General features: G+C 48.5%; 1 protein-coding gene across 4 annotated transcripts; it reads left to right on the top strand.

Moving 5' to 3' along the window:
- The first annotated feature begins 1,066 nt into the window (after positions 1 to 1,066).
- MARVELD3 (MARVEL domain containing 3) lies at positions 1,067 to 16,510 on the top strand. Of its 4 annotated transcripts, none has more exons than XM_015126568.3 (3): positions 1,067 to 1,724; positions 4,365 to 4,492; positions 8,757 to 10,726. In XM_015126568.3, the coding sequence occupies exons 1-3, from the start codon at positions 1,258 to 1,260 to the stop codon at positions 9,365 to 9,367; spliced, it is 1,206 nt and encodes a 401-aa protein (XP_014982054.1). In that variant the 5' UTR covers positions 1,067 to 1,257; the 3' UTR covers positions 9,368 to 10,726. The 4 variants fall into 4 exon arrangements, with proteins under 4 accessions (XP_014982054.1, XP_014982052.2, XP_077840668.1 ...); XM_015126566.3 differs by lacking the exon at positions 8,757 to 10,726 and adding an exon at positions 14,923 to 16,510 and having other exon boundaries at positions 1,105 to 1,724; XM_077984542.1 differs by lacking the exon at positions 8,757 to 10,726 and adding an exon at positions 14,923 to 16,510 and having other exon boundaries at positions 1,189 to 1,561.
- The last annotated feature ends 699 nt before the right edge of the window (positions 16,511 to 17,209 follow it).

Raw genomic sequence — 17,209 nt, 5'->3', positions numbered from 1 at the left:
ATATTTGCTGAAAGAATTAATACCAGATGGCAATTATATGTATTTTGTAATATCCTTACTTGGCAGAATTAAAAGCTGCCAGTTTTGTGTAAGTCCCCATTTTTAAAAAACAGGGCTATTTGTAAGCCCAGGACTATTGTAATAGATGAACTGGCTGCAAGCCCCTTACAACATAGGTGGTATAAGGAAAACAGGAGAAGAAGGGAGAAAGAGGGACAGTGGATGGGTGGAGGGAGAGGTGGATGGTGGGTGAGTGGAGTGGATGTGTGGGTAGGTGAGTGGCTAGATGGATGGATGGGTAGATGGGTGAATGAGTGTGTGGATGGATGGATGAATGGGTGAGTGGATGAATGGTGGTTGGATGGGTGAATGGGTAGATGGATGGGTGAGTTGGTAGATGGGTGGGTGAGTGGGTGGGTAGATGAATGGTGGATGGGGGTGGATGGCTGGATGAGTGAATGGGTGGGAGGATGGATGGTGGAAGGGTGGGTGAGAGTGGATGGGTGGGTGAGTGGGTGAATGGGTGAGTGAGTGGGTGGATGGATGGGCAGGTGAGTGGGTGGGTGGGTGGATGGGTGGGTGAGTGGGTGGATGGGTGGATGAATGGATGGATGGAGGGTGGGTGGGTGGGTGGATGGATAGGTGGATGGATGGGTGGATGGTTGGATGGGTGGATGAGTAGGTGGATAGGTGGATAGATGGGTGGATGGATGGGTGGATGCTTGGATGGGTGGGTGAGTGGGTGGGTGGATGGATGGATGGATGGTGGATGGGTGGGTGAGTGGGTGGATGGGTGGGTGAGTGGATGAGCGGGTAGTGGGTGAATGAATGGTAGTGGGTGAATGAATGGATGGCTGGCTGAGTGAGTGAGAGGATGGGTACGTTCTGGGAAGGTAAATCCAAGTTACTGTGTAAGTTGAGCCAGGGGAGGTGGCCACAGTTGGCTCCCCTAGGCCGTCCACCTTGTGGGGTCACCAAAGGGTTACTTCGGGACAAAAAGCCGCGGCTGTGGGTCGCCCCGCCCGGGTTTCCAGCAGCAGCACCCCAGCCCCCACCCAGCACACAGGCACCCCTCCTGCCCTGGCCCCAGCCGCGCTCAGGGCGCCCCCGACCGCGCCCGTGCTCAGGTGCGCTCCCGGACTAGCGCGCACGCGCACAGGTGAGTGCCCGCCCCGCCCCCTGGTTTGGCCACCTGCCCAGGAAACTTGTTGGTTGTTGCCCTCGGGTCGCTCCGGGGCGGGAACACGGAACCCGGCCATGGAAGATCCGTCGGGGGCTCGCGAGCCCCGGGCCCGGCCGAGAGAGCGGGACCCGGGACGGCGCCACCACCCGGACCGAGACCGCGCCCACCATCGACAGCGGGACCGACCCGGGGACACACGCAGGGAGCAAAGCAGCGACGGGAACCGGCGAAGGGACCGGGACCGGGACCGGGAGAGAGACCAGGAGAGGGACCAGGAGAGGGACCGGAACCGGGATCGGGACCGGGAGAGGGAGAGGAAGAGAGACCCGGACCGAGGCCCCCGCAGGGACAGACACAGGGACGCGGGCCCTCGCGCAGGTGAACACGGAGTTTGGGAAAAGCCGCGCCAAAGCCGGACGCGGGACGGAGCCCTGGGACCGACCTGGGACTCAGCCGCGCCTCCTGGGCACGCGCCCTGGGAAGCCCCGGAGCCGCCGCAGACGCAGAGGAAGGGGGGCCCCGGGTACCGCGGACCCGAAAGGTGAGAGGGGCCGGGGCGCTGCGACCTCCGCGCCGGGGACACCTGCGGCCCAGGCCGGCCACAAGGCCCTGGCGTCCCCGGGTTCTCGTTCTAGGAGCCCGTTTAAAGGAACAAATGCCGTTTCTCCCTTCTGCGCTCTCAGAGGCGACCTGGCAGGGAAGGAAAACTTTAGGGTTCCCCTTTCTTGTGGCCTGAACCCAATTAATAAAGCAAACCGCCCCCCCCCCCCACCCCGCCCCGTGTGAGCAGTGGCCGGACTGGAGGGCCTGGAGAAGAGAAAGAGAGGCCCGGGACCGGAGAGGGAGGGGTGGGAGGAGACCAGGCGGGTGGGGTTCACCCCAGGCTCCTCCCCGGCCCGCCCCGCATGGTCACAGGACTGCGCCTTGGGGTTCAGACCCTTGTCCCGTGTTCCAGAGCCAGCCCTTCCCGACTCCAAAGTCCCCTTACCTGTGGCCGGGCCGCCCACTTGGGAAGCCCAATGAAGAGTTAATAGTTTAATATGTTACCCCTCCCAGGAACATGGGCCTTCAAAAACAGGTGGGCCGGCGCGGTGGCTCACGCCTGTAATCCCAACACTTTGGGAGGCCGAGGCGGGCGGATCACCTGAGGCCAGGAGTTCGAGACCAGCCTGGCCAACATGGTGAAACCCCGTCTTGACCAAAAATACAAAAACTTAGCCGGGCCTAGTGGCGGCTGCCTGTAGTCCCAGCTACTTGGGAGGCTGAGGCGGGAGAATCGCGTGAACCCAGGAGGCGGAGGTTGCAGTGAGCCAAGATCCTACCACTGCACTACAACATGGGCGACAAAGCGAGACTCCCTCTCAAAAAAAAAAAAAAAAAAAAAAAAAAAAAAAAAAACAGGCGGGAGACGCTACATTTTTAACCAAAGAATTAAGTCTACGTAAAATTCCCCCACTGAAGGGTACAGGTTTGTTTTCCCTTTTGCCAGTGAGGTCTCTCTAGGCAGCGTCATTCGAATCCCACGGCTGCTTGAGACCCCACCCTCCTAATAAAAAAATTTTGTACAGAATTCTTCCTCGCACAGAATTCCCGTAAGCCCCTTGTAAGGAGAAAGGTTCAGGGTGTACTGGAAGACTCTGTGAGCTAGGGGAAGGTGGGGGTGGAAGGGAAGACAAGAGGGGACCTGGGCCCCACACCCCCTCCTAGGGACCTGGTGTTTTTTTCCATCCATTGAATACGCAGATAATGTGCCCCCCACGGTGAACCGTGAGCAGACGCGATATTGCCACTGCTGGCTCCAACAGGAGACAGGTTGGGGTGACGACTGCTTCTGGTTTTCTGATTTTTGACACCCGGCCTCTTCTCTGGGGAGGAGTCAGGCTCCCCTCTCCTGAGGACTTGGAGGCTGAGCCCAGTCTCTCTCCCTGCTATGTCCACACAGCGAGAGAGCTCCTATCCTGAGTTTATGTTACATTATCTAAAACCAACTAGCATGACAAAGGGTGCGCCCAGATACAGTCAAAGCTGCGCCCAGGGAAACGGCTGTTGTTTCCCTGACTAAAGCCCATTGCACTGCAACTGCAGGACCTGGGAGAATTCAGAGTTGCATTTTTAGGTTTCTTTAAAAACCAGTGTGCGAGGCGGACGTGGTGGCTCAAGGCTGTAATTCCAGCACTTTGGGAGGCCGAGGCGGGTCGATCATTGAAGGTAAGGAGTTCGAGCGAGACCAGCCTGGCCAACATTGTGAAACCCCATCTCTACTAAACATACAAAAAAATTAGCCGAGAGCAGTGGAACATGCCTGTAATCCCAGCTACTCGGGAGGCGGAGGTGGGAGGACTGCTTGAACTCGGGAGGTGGAGGTTGTAGTGAGCTGAGATTGCTACACTGCACTCCAGCCTGGGTGACAGAGTGAGACTCCATCTCAAAAAAAAAAAGAAAAAAAGCAAGACTGGGGAGAAAGAGGAAAGGTGTCCCAAGCAGAATAGCTTCTGTAGTACCCCACAGGCATGGGAAAGCGGTCATCTTTTGAGGGGAAGAGGATAGTTCGCTATAGCTGGGTCTGTGAGCCCAAGGTTGTTAGTGTACAGAGATGAACAGGGGCCTCCTGTGCATGCTAAAAGTTTTTAAAATTTCAAACCTAAGAGAGACATGATGTTCTAGAAAGACTGTGGGAGCCCAGCAAGTAGAATGCAGCCCCCTGTTGAATCTCAGACAAAGCCTAGGATGTGCTGCATAAAGCGAGGAGAGAAGGGACAGAAAATGCTAGGGTTGGCAGGGGAAGAAATAATGTGATGGGCATCGGAGTCATGTGAATGCAAACTGCTTTTGAAGAGTCCTGGTGCATGCTGAACTGAGAACTGGCACTCACAGGAAGGCAGCTCCCAGCTACCTGGTTAGACAGCTCCCAGGGGCAGACAAACCATCAAAGATAGTGCTAAGGGGTACGGATCACAGCATCTGTCACGTGGTTAGTTAGCAGAGTTGGGCCAAGTATTCGGATGTCCTGTGGGGCCACTAAACCAGAGAATTCTCTGGAGTTTAAAATACTGGGACAAATTCTATTTCTGTTCTGCATAGTCTTTAATGTTTGGGCCCAGCACAAGGAGTCAAAGGTTCTAATCATGAACACTATTGAATGAGAGACTTCCTAATGGCCGCGTATGCTTTTTGGTTATAGTGAACCCCCTTCCGGGAGATATCTACCCTCGACCCCCAGGCCTGGACGAGAGGAGGTGGAATATTACCAGTCAGAGGCAGAAGGACTCCTGGAATGCCATAAATGCAAATACTTGTGCACTGGGAGAGGTGAGCTGTTTTGCAGGCTGTTCAATCATTTACTGTCACTGGTGGTTCTGGAAGGGATGGTCTGAGCTGGTGAAGCAAAAATTTAAGCACATTCCCTTGTGGGTTCCTAGCATCTTCATTTCTGTACTTGTGAGGTTCTTGTTTTCTTTAAAAAAAAAAAAAAAAAAAGTAGAACGTCTCAAAAGTGCTGCTAGATTTCCTGTGTTTCTCCTTAAACGTGCCCTGGGTTTGCAGAGGCAAGCAGCCATGTTTGCAGCTTTCAGGCTCCAGGTGGAAGTGCAGAGGCCTGTAGGTGGAACTGGCTATGAGCTGCCAGCTGTCAGAGGAGGTATCTTCTGGCGAGGCGGCTGAATTAACAGAGAGGGAAAATCACCTGGCGTGGGCAGCCAAGTTGCAGCACCTGTTCTCCTTGAAGATCTGACTCCCAACACTTGATCAGTGGCTTTTTAACTTTATTGACAGGCCAGTCACGGTGGCTTATGCCTGTAATCCCAGCACTTTGGAAGGCCCAGGAAGGAAGATCTCTTGAGCCCACAAGTTTGAGACCAACCTGGGCAACATAGCAATACCCCATCTCTAGTTTAAGAAAACAAAAAGGAAAAAAGGCTGGCGTAGTGGCTCACGCCTGTAATCCCAACACTCTGGGAGGTCAAAGTGGGTGGATCACTTGAGGTCAGGGCTTCGAGACCAGCCGGGCTAACGTGGTGAGGAGGAGAATTGCTTGAACCTGGGAGGAGGAGGTTGCAGTGAGCAGAAATCATGTCACTGCACTCCAGCCTGGGTGACAGAGTGAGACTCCATCTCAAAAAAATTAATTTAAAAATTAAAATATATATATATGTGTGTATATATATATATACACACATAATATATTTACAAGGTTGTTAAATATATATTTTTTTACATTAAGAGTGAGTTCACACACACACAGAAACAAAAATGTTGTGAAACCATACTGACCCTATTATCTACCAAGTACTCTGATATTTTCTATCCCATTCATTAAAAACAAAATCGTTTTTTAAAAACCATACTTATTTAGGACCCACAGTCTGAAAAACACTTCCATCCTATCATATATCCACCCCAAATGTGGCGTCCCCAGGTTCTCCATTCTAGCGGTCTTGGCCTTGCCAGCAATGAAGAAAATCTGGTTTGTCTGGGTGAGAGCTTACAGTTCACGTGATTTGGTGAGAAATGTTTCTAGGTTTACTATGACTAAGGGAGAAAACGTTCCAGCCCAAGGGAGAGAACTCATGGAGCTCATACCTGACAGTGTAATCTCAGGGTGATTCCAAAGATGCATATGATTATAGGATTATAGGAACTTTGAGGAAAGGGCGATGCACGTACAAGGATCATTACTCTAGTTGCAGATATTGGCACAACCTCATGGCCTGTAATTCTGTCAACAGCTCCTAAGCTTCAGAGAAGTACAGTAAGATACCCAGAGGACTGTGTTCTTATTAAGAGCAAACAACAAAAATTATGAATATACGAATAAAGTTCAGGAAAAAATATATTCACAGTGATTTTTTTAATTGGTTGTTATTATAGGCAATTGTTACATTGCATGTTTTCTTAAGTCCACATTTTCTTTTTTTGTTGTTATAAGTAAGTATAACTATCTTTTTTTTTTTTTTTTTTGAGACAGAGTATAGCTCTGTAGCCCAGGTTGGAGTACAGTGGCATGATCTCGGCTCACTGCAACCTCTGCCTTCCAGGTCCCAGTTCAAGCAATTCTCCTGCCTCAGCCTCCCAAGTAGCTAGAAGGTAGCATGTGCCACCATGCCCAGCTAAATGTTGTATTTTTAGTAGAGAAGGGGTTTCACCATGTTGGCCAGGCCAGTCTTGAACTCCTGACCTCGTGATCCGCCCACCTCGGCCTCCCAAACTGTTAGGATTACAGGCATGAGCCATCGCGCCTGGCTGTATAACTTTCATAAATAAAATGATGACAGAGTATAAAAAAAGAAAACAATAATGTTGTTTGCATTCTGGGGGAAAATTCTACAGTATAAAGATCACACTTGAGAGAGCATCATCATTTCAGTGAGACAATGTGTAGCTTGGTTTCATGAATAGACCAACTGGAACCAGGCATAAAATCTGGTTATCAAACATCAGGGGGATGTTGACAGGCCGGTGTTGGCAGCATGTACAATTTCCAGCTCAGAAGCACCCAGCTTATATGTTGAGCAAAAGAAGCCACACACACAAAAGCACATAACTGTATGATTCCATGTATATGATATTCTAGAAAAGGCAGAACTAGATTCTAACGAGAGACGGCAGATCAGTGGTTTGCTGACAAGGAAAGTAAGGGATTGACTACAAAGCATCACTAGGGAAATTTCTGGGCTAATGAGAATGTTCTGTGTCTTGATTATGGTTACGTAGTACATACATTTGTCAAAACTCATCAAGCTGTATGCTTAATGTAGATCGCTTTGTTGAATATAAGTTATATTTCACTAAGGTTGATTTTAAGGAAAGCAGCCAGTTTTCATTTTCCAAGATAAAGAAGCCAAGGGCCCAGGAAAAATCCAGCTCTGGGAAAATATCACAGCCCAGATACACTCTTTAGGGAACTAAATAAAACAGCATTAAACTTTAAGACATACTTATGAGTTAAAGTCTAAGAACAGTAAAACAAAAATTTTTTTTTAATTCAGTAAGCACTAAGGGTTTAATTAACTTAATTTTTTCTGTTTCTTTTTTTTGAGACAGAGTCTCACTCTGTCACCCAGGCTGGAATACAGTGGTGCAATCTCAGCTCACTGCAACCTCCGCCTCCTGGGTTCAAGAGATTCTTCCGCCTCAGCCTCCTGAGTAGCTGAGATTACAGGCATGCACCACCATACCTGGCTAATTTTTGTATTTTTGGTAGAGACACAGTTTCACCATGTTGGCCAGGCTGGTCTCGAACTCCTGACCTCAGGTGATCTGCCTGCCTCTGCCTCCCAAAGTGTTGGGATTACAGGCGTGAGCCATCGCGCCTGGCCAATTTTTCTTATTTATAATACATGAACCACAGTCTACATTTTGATATATAACTTCCATGCTTTTTTTCTGAATTATTATATTTTTTAAGCTCTGTGATTTTCTTCAGACTTGGAGAACTTTCCCCTTACAAATTGTATTCACCACAAACATATATAAAGAGGAGATAATGACCAGCACAGTGGCTCACACCTGTAATCCCAGTACTTTGGGAGGCCAAGGCAGGAGGATCGCCTGAAGCCAGGAATTCAAGACCAGCCTAGGCAACACACCAAGACCTATGCCACGAAAAAATACAAAAATCAGGCCCAGCAGCATGCACTTGTAGTCCTAGCTATGTGGGAGGCTGAGGCAGGACGATTGCTTGAGTCTAGGAGGTGAAGGCTGTAGTGAGCCGTGATCGTGCCACTGTACTCCAGCCTAGGCGACAGAGTGAGACCTTGTCTCAAAAAAAAAGAGATAACTTGTTTAGTTTTTGTGTTGTTGTTTTTGTTTTTTGAGACAGAGTGTTGCCCAGGCTAGTGTGCAGTGGCACGATCTCAGCTCACTATAACCTCCACCTCCCAGGTTCAGGCGATTCTCCTACCTCAGCCTCCCAAGTAGCTGGGACTACAGGTGCTTACCACCACGCCTGGCTAATGTTTGTATTTTTTAGTAAAGATGGGGTGTCACCATGTTGGCCAGGCTGGTCTCAAACTCCTGACCTCAAATGATCCACCTGCCTTGGCCTCCCAAAGTGCTGGGATTATAGGCGTGAGCCACCGCACCCAGTCTTTTTTTTTAATAAGAGATGGGGTATCACTATGTTGCCCAGGTTGGTCTCAAACTCCTGGGCTCAAGCAATCCTCCCCCACCTTGGCTTCCCAATGTGCTGGGATTATAGGCATGAGCCACCACGCCCGGCCTCGTTTCATCTTTCTGGTGGTGCGAGGTGGCATGTTCTTGCCCTTCCATCCAGGATGGCTTTGTTTCTGCTCACTGGCCTGATCTCTCCCACCATCCTCCTGTCCCTCTCTCAGGGCAGACTGCTTTGCTCTTTTGAGAGTCACCCCTCTGAGTCCATAGTATTTCTGGCACCATTTCTGGAGACCACAGTTCCCTGCTACCCTCTAGTTTTAATCGTGCTGCTTTGGCCTCGGGCCTTCCTCAGGGGCAGAAGCCTACAGGGGTCTGAGCCCTGTGCGGAAGGTGGGCCTCAGGTGGAAGAGTCTCCTAGTGCCAAACAGCATCACTCAAAAATGGTAACACCCTTTTTTTGCAGCCTGCTGCCAAATGCTGGAGGTTCTCCTGAACTTGCTGATCCTGGCCTGCAGCTCTGTGTCTTACAGTTCCACAGGGGGCTACACGGGCATCACCAGCTTAGGGGGCATTTACTACTACCAGTTCGGAGGGGCTTACAGTGGCTTTGATGGTGCTGACGGGGAGAAAGCCCAGCAGCTGGATGTCCAGTTTTACCAGCTAAAGCTGCCCACGGTCACTGCGGCAATGGCCTGCAGTGGAGCCCTCATGGCCCTCTGCTGCCTCTTCATTGCTATGGGTGTCCTGCGAGTCCCGTGGCATTGTCCGCTGTTGCTGGTGACTGAAGGCTTATTGGACGTGCTTATCTCAGGAGGGTACATCCCGGCCTTGTACTTCTACTTCCACTACCTCTCTGCTGCCTACGCCTCTCCTGTGTGTGAAGAGAGGCAGGCACTGTACCAAAGCAAAGGCTACGGTGGTTTCAGCTGCAGTTTCCACGGGGCAGATGTAGGAGCTGGAATCTTTGCTGCCCTGGGCATTGTGGTCTTTGCCCTGGGGGCTGTCCTGGCCATAAAGGGTTACCGAAAAGTCAGGAAGCTAAAAGAGAAGCCAGCAGAAATGTTTGAGTTGTAAGGGTTTCTAAAACACTCTGCCAGATGTGGTGGTGGAAGTTAGTCTGAGCCACTGTCTTTCCCAAGAATCCCTCGTTGTGGAACTTTCCAATGCCGGAAAAGCAGCGAGCCAGCGTTGGTGTGGTGGGCGGAGCTTCCAGTCGCATGGAGCGGTGTTCATGGATGCAACAGACCCTGGCTTCTGAGTCCTCTGTGAGTGAGGGAACAACCAAAATTATTTTTCAAAAAGCAAAAAATTGGCCGGCCTCAGTGGCTCACATCTGTAATCCCAGGACTTTGGGAGGCTGAGGTGGGTGGAGATCACTTGAGGTCAGGAGTTCGAGACCAGCTTGACCAACATGGTGAGACCCCGCCTCTACTAAAATAGAAAACAAATTAGTGAGGCGTGGTGGTGGGCGCCTGTAATCCCAGCTACTTGGGAGGCTGAGGCAGGAGAATCGCTTGAATCCGGGAGGCGGAGCTTGCAGTGAGCCGAGATCGCACCACTGCACTCCAGCCTGGGCAACAGAGCGAGACTCCGTCTCAAAAAAAAAAAAAAAAAAAGCAAAAACCTGGAGCCCAAGAGCCACACGGAAAAGGCACGTGCTACAACAGAGTGCACCTCTTCATTCAGCAAAAGGAGGTCACCAAGAGAGTTTGATGAACCTTATCTTCAAAGTTCCCAGGCACAGTGGCTCATACCTGTAATCCCAGAGCTTTCGGAGCCTGAGGTAGGAGGATTGCTTGAACTCAGGAGTTCAAGTTTGCAGTGCACTATGATTGTGCCACTACACTCTAGCCTGAGCAACAGACCAAGACCTTATTGCCAAAATACCAGGGGAAAAAAAAAAAGTCCATGGAGAGCTACATAGACATGAGACCACACTTCAGCCTGAATTTTTCTAAACACAGCTGTCTCAAGCAGATGAGCCCACACGTTTTTGCACACTGAACTCTCCAGTCCTTCCACTTCCTTAATTCTGCAAATGGAGGGGGTGGGGACTCTTGGGAAACTACTCATGTAAAATTTAAGTTGGAGGTAGGCGTGGGCTGAGGAAAGAGGAATCAGATTAATTCTCTGGGTTGCAAAGAGGATATTCTGCAAGCCCCTCACAGTGGCCCTGAAAGCTCAATAAGTGTTTTGTACCTCTTGTAAATGTGCCATTGTGTGAAGCATTAAACCCAACATCTAGAATTCAGGATCCATCCAGAATAAAAGAATGTAAAACCTTTCCCAACAGAAGAGTGTTACTTTTGGCCAACTTCATGGGTTCTTATTGCACATTAAATTATGACTTATGGAACATCACAATCTATTCTCAGTCCAGTGAATAAGTTCTTTGCTTTATGTGAATCCAATAAAAAATCCAAAGAATTTTAATTTGGAGTTGATGTCCTCTTTACAATACATTTATCATATTCTCTTAAACACAGACCATTTGTCACATTTAAAAGGTGAGTTCCGTTTGGGTTTAGAAAAGGAAATATATATATATATATATATATGCTTGTATATGATTGGAAAATTTCTTCAAGAATAACATCAGAAAGTATTAACAGTTTTGCTTTTGAAGAGAAGGAGACTTTTCATTTATGCATGGCTTGACTGCACATGTATTAATTTTAGAAAAATAAAAAGTAAAAAAGTTGATTTGCTCTCAGTTTTTTTCAGGACCACATTTAAAGTTCAAAGGCAGGTATAGGTATACAGTTAAGCAGATTATTAAATGATCAGCCACAAAAACAGCCTCACCCAGAAAGCCTTTTCTTATTTTTTTTGATTTCTTAATTTTGAGACAGGATCTGGCTCTGTCAACCAGGCCGGAGTGCAGTGGCGGGATCTCGGCTTACTGCAACCTCTGCCTCCTGGGCTTAAACTATCCTCCCACCTTAGCTTCCAAGTCGCTGGAACTACAGGCCCATGACACTGCCTGGCTAATTTGTTTATTTTTAGAAGAGATGGGGTTTCACCATGTTGCCCAGGCTCATCTCGAACTCCTGGGCTCAAGTGATCCACCCACCTCAGCCTCCCAAAGTGCCGGGATTATAGGCGTGAGCCACCATGCCAGACCCAGAAAGACGTTATTTACAACAAAGATCTCATGTTGTTTCAGGATCTCTGCTTCCCTCTACCAAACCCTCTGCTGTCTTTCCAGAGACTTGTCCCAGCCCACCATAAACTACTGCTAGCTCTGCTCACCACCCTTTTCCCCTTCCCCTGCCCTGTGTGTCTTTCTGCACTAATAGCATGCTTGGAAATACTTTAGCCTGCTTGATATTGATAGCTAAGCCAGGCCAACCCTGACTGGAACCTGGGATAATATTCCCTGGCCATATTCCTTCAACAGTCCCAACACAAATAATGGCAGAAGACCATTATTCCTGTCAATAGGTGCAGTCAATGGATGGTTGGCAAGATCTAGATTTATTCCCTTGTAGCCTAAGAGATAGATGCTGCCTGGGTTGCGAGTCCATCCCAGAGGTAAACGTCCCACTCTTCCGCATTTTTAGTAGAGTATTTCTGTTTCCCTTCAGGGGGTGAAATGTTAACGTCCATGCAGAAGGAAAACCAGGGGAGAGAAAGGTGTTGGCTCCACTAACCCCCATGAATTAGAATGATGTCTGGGTCAAGTCACTTGCTCTGCTGTAGGGAGAGTGTATGAAAACCAGTAGCTTACCGTGCCTGAGTGATGAGTGGACAGTTTTAGTCTGATGTTATTTTCAGTTTTAAATTAGAGGAATGTAGCTTCTCAACTATCAGAGCCCTCAACTGCTATGTCCCTGTGGACCGCTAGGAATTCGTGTGGGCCCAGCAGGAGATAGGATTAGCAAGCTGAGTAGCTGTTGCCTAAGTACTTTAGAGTCTTTCACTGCTGTGATTATAAACATCATGGTACCCCCTAGTGTGTTAAGGGTTGTCCTGATTTCTGGGAAGCCACACTCTTCTTACATTTATCCCATTCTTTCTTATGTTTCACACCAATCCCCTTCCATTTTGGAAACATTGCTGAGTAGCGTCACCATCCATTTGTATAATATTTTATTTTTAGAGTATTTTCACATACTTGCTTTTTTTGTTGTTAACTTCCCACACAACACCGACGTATCACACAGTTGCTTTCATTTGAGCCTCCCCACATCCCTGTGGGTGAAGATTGGCAGGCTTAGCTTCATTTGTCAGATTGTCTGAGGCTTAGAAGGACTGAATGGTTTGGCCAAGATGACAAGGCAGTAAAAAGTGGGGACTTGGACCTGGTGGTCCTGCTCTCCGTTCATTTGTTTTTCTCTTCATGCTCATCCCTGAACGCCAAGGGAACGGCAGGAGACCCTCTCCCAGAAGGACACCTAAGAAGGGTTTGAGGTCTCTGTCAGTAACAAATAAAAGCTCACCTCGGACAAGAGGATCTTCAGTCTGTTGGCCTGTTGGCTTCCTCTGCCTCGTGCCATTTGTGGGTTCCTTTCAGTCCAAGTATCTGTCAGTAAGGTCCTCGTTGAATAGATGAATCCATCCATACAACGAAGTCGAAGGCCACTTAACAAAATGTAGCTCCTCTTGTAGGAACTGATCTGAAAACATCTGGAGGATATAGGAAATGAAAAAATCAAGACGCAGAACAGTGTACGTGGTACACTTACTTTTGTGCAAAAATGCAGGGAAGGGAATGAAATGCAGATTTAAACATGCTTTTTATTTGCATAAAGGAACACTGGACAATTATATTAGAAACCAATGAAAGCAGTTGGCAATAGACAAGAGACTGGGTATGAGTGAAATTTCTCAGTTTATACCTTATGTCATTTCAATTTTTTAGAAACTTTTAATTTGGAAATATAGATTTGCAAGAAGTCACAAAAACAGTGCAGAGTACTCCTGTGTACCCTTAACTCACTTTTCTCTAATGATAATATGTTGCATAACTAGTACAATATCAAGACCAGGAAAGTAGCAATCTACAGAGCTCATTTAGATTTCCCCCTTTTATCTGCACACATTTGTATGTCTTCCTAGTTCTAAGCAGTTTTATCTCATGTGCAGATTTCTGTGAGCGGCATCACGACGACATCCAGAACTGTTCCCTCACCCTGGACATCCCTGTGCTAACTCTTCATAGTCACTCCCATCTTCTTCCTCCCTCCCCCATCCCTACTCATTCCTATCCCCTGTTGATCACCAATCTGGGCTTCTTTATAATTTTGTCCTTTTGAGACTGTTACATACACAAAATCACACGGTATGTAACTTTGAGCAGAGTCTCGTTCTTGTCGTCCCAGGCTGGAGTGCAATGGCACGATCTTGGCTCACCGCAACCTCCCCCTCCTGGGTTCAGGTGATTCTCCTGCCTCAGCCTCCCGGGTGGGTGGGATTACAGGCACCTGCCACCACACCCAGCTAATTTTTGTATGTTTAGTAGAGATGGGGTTTCACCATGTTGGCATGGCTGGTCTCCAAATCCTGACCTCAAGTGATCCGCCCGCCTCGGCCTCCCAAAGTGCTGGGATTACAGGCGTGAGTCACGGCACCCAGCCTAAGAGTTCATTCCTTTTTATCGCTGAGTAGGGTAGCCCATGGTATGGGTGTACCCATTTGTGTAACCAGTCACCCACTGAAGGGCATTGGGGTTGTTTCCAATATTTGGCTATTATAAATAAAGCTACAATGAATATTTATGTCCACGTCTTTGTGTGGACATAAGTTTTCATTTCTTTAGTATAAACGCAGGGTCACATGGTAAGTTTTTTTTTTTTTTTTTTTTTTGAGACGGAGTCTCACGCTGTTGCCCAGGCTGGAGTGTAGTGGCGCGATCTCGGCTCACTGCAAGCTCCGCCTCCCGGGTTCCTGCCATTCTCCTGCCTCAGCCTCCTGAGTAGCTGGGACTACAGGCGCCCGCCACCGCGCCCGGCTAATTTTTTGTATTTTTAGTAGAGACGGGGTTTCACTGTGGTCTCGATCTCCTGACCTTGTGATCCGCCTGCCTCGGCCTCCCAAAGTGCTGGGATTACAGGCTTGAGCCACCGCGCCCGGCCCACATGGTAAGTTTTTAAAGAAACTTCATTTTTTAAGAAACTGCTCCCAATTTTTTCAGAGTGGTACTTCGATTTTTCAAACATAGATTAAAAACAAAACAAAAAAACGAAAAGCAAATTAAATGTACTGACGTTGAGGCTGGGTGAGGTGGTTTACGCCTATAATCCCAGGACTTTGGAAGGCCAAGGCAGGCGGATCACTTGAGGTCAGGAGTTCGAGACCAGCCTGGCCAACATGGTGAAACCCTGTCTCTACTAAAAATACAAAAATTAGCCGGGCATGGTGGCATGTGCCTGTAGTTCCAGCTACTCAGGGGGCTGAGGCAGGAGAATCGCTTGAAGCCAGGAGGTGAAGGTTGCAGTGAGCCGAGATCACACCATTGCACTCCAGCCTGGGTGACAGGGTAACACCCTGTCTCAAAAAAAAAAAAAAAAAAAAAAATGTTGACATTGAATCAACCACGTCCTTAAAATCAGGTGGCCTGTGGTATGTCTCTGGCTTGGCCAGGCTGCGTAATGTCAGTGTTAAAGCCCGAATCTCTCTTCTCCTAGGTGTGGTGCAGATAGTGGAGGTGGTCTTGAATGGGATGGTTCTCATATGCATCGTGGCCTCCTACTTTGTCCTTGCCGGATTCAGTGCCAGCTTTTCCAGTGGCGGTGGCTTTGGGAACAACTACTACTCACCGTTCGAGGGCACTGAGCTAGAGCAGGTTCGGCAGCTGGACCAGCAGTACACAATCCTCCGGTCGCCCCTGATATATGGTGGCGTGGCTGTTTCTCTGGGGTTGGGGGTCCTCACCATGGGCGTCTTACTCCAAGGAGCCAAGAGTCTAACAATGTTGTCAGGGAAGTGGCTCCTCACGGAGGCCGCCTTCAGCCTCCTAGCGGCCGTGGGCTACTGCACAGGCATTGGTGTTTACCTCCACGTGGCTCTGCAGATCAATAGCACCGACACTTGCAAAACAAGAGAGAGGCTCTATGCCCGCAGGGGTCTCACCTGGATGAACTGCCAGCTGGCAGGCACCGACGGAGCAGCAGCCACCTTTGCTTGTCTTCTGGTGATCATGTACGGCGCCAGCGTGGTGCTGGCCCTGCGTAGCTACCGAGAACAGAAGCGCTACAAAAGCAGACGAGAACAGCCCGGAAGTTACAGTGAGGCACCGGAATACCTGTGGTCTGGAACAGTTTGAGATCTTCCAGGACCTAAGTGTGAACCCACATTGTTTCTCTTAAAAAGACAGGTCTTTTAAAACCCCACATTAGACAACTATGGTTTTCACACACTTGACTTTACAAATGCTCTCTTTGGACTGCGGCAAAGTAAAAGAATTGAGGCTGGGCGCGGTGGCTCACGCCTGTAATCCCAGCACTTTGGGAGGCTGCGGTGGGCGGATCACTTGAGGTCAGCAGATTGAGTCCAGCCTGGCCCACATAGCGAACCCCTGTCTCCACTAAAAATACAAAAAATTGCTGGGTGTGGTGGTTCACGCCTGTAATCCCAGCACTTTAGGAGGCCAAAGCAGGTGGATCACCTGAGGTTAGGAGTTTGAAACCAGCCTGGCAAACATGGTGAAACCCCATCTCTACTAAAAATACAAAAATTAGCTGGGCATGGTGGTGGACGCCTGTAATGCCAGCTACTCTGGAGGCTGAGGCAGGAGAATCTCTTAAACCCGGGAGGCAGAGGTTGCAGTAAGCCAAGACCATTGCAATCCAGCCTGGGCAGCAAGAGCGAGACTCTGTCTCAAAAAAAAAAAAAAAAAAAAAAAATCAGCTGGGCTTGATGGCAAACACCTGTAATCCCAGCTACTCAGGAGGCTAAGCCACAAGAATCACTTGAACCTGGGAGGCAGAGGTTGCAGTGAGCAAACTCTACTCCACGTCACTGCACTCCAGCCGGGGCAACAGAGCGAGGCTCTTTCTCAAAAACAACGATGATGACAACAAAGAAGATAGGACAGTTGATTTTATTAGACCATGAAGGCATACTAGAGGCTTTTTCATTTCTGCATTTCCTGACAGTGCTCCATAGAGTAGGCCTTCAAAGGTAGCTAGTAATCTTATTACCCTGGACTGCTCTCATAATCTAACAGATCACTAACACTGAATCTTAAAAATAAAGTTCTTTTAGTAATTTTAATCTTGCGTGTTTTATACCTATTCTTATACTTTACAGCTAGTCCCAAATATATTAGTTCAAATCACATGCAACTAGAAATATACATTCTCGTTATGTTCTTTTTTCTAATTGTCCTCTTGCTCTTTACTAGTGAATTCTTATGGAACCTGTTCAGGACAAAGGATTGAAGCTAAGCCTCCTACCTAAGCGGAAAAGATCTAGATTGTACTTTTATAAAAATAAAGCTTGGAAAATAATCAACTGGATATCTACATTGCTAGGTTAAAAGTTGCGGTGCCTTGGCCGGGCACGGTGGCTCACGCCTGTAATCTCAGCACTTTGGGAGGCCAAGGCAGGTGGATCATGAGGTCAAGAGTTCAAGACCAACCTGGCCAAAATGGTGAAACCCTGTCTCTACAAATAATACAAAAAAATTAGCCAGCCTGGTGGCAGGCACCTGTAATCCCAGCTACTCGGGAGGCTGAGGCAGAGAATTGCTTGAACCTGGGAGGCAGTGGTTGCAGTGGGCCGAGATCGCGCCACTGCACTCCAGCCTGGGTGACAGAGTGAGACTCTGTCTCAAAAAAAAAAATAAAAAAATAAAAACACAGAAAAGTGTCTCCACTCCATCACCCTTAGCCCAAGACAGTGGCTAAGTCCCACACAATTTTCACTGAGTGGTAGAGGAGAAGTATAACTGCAGCCAGAATCAAGCGACCC

Source organism: Macaca mulatta, chromosome 20 (assembly GCF_049350105.2).
Source record: "Macaca mulatta isolate MMU2019108-1 chromosome 20, T2T-MMU8v2.0, whole genome shotgun sequence".
NCBI lineage: Eukaryota > Metazoa > Chordata > Mammalia > Primates > Cercopithecidae > Macaca > Macaca mulatta.
This window is presented reverse-complemented; position numbering and strand designations above follow the sequence as displayed.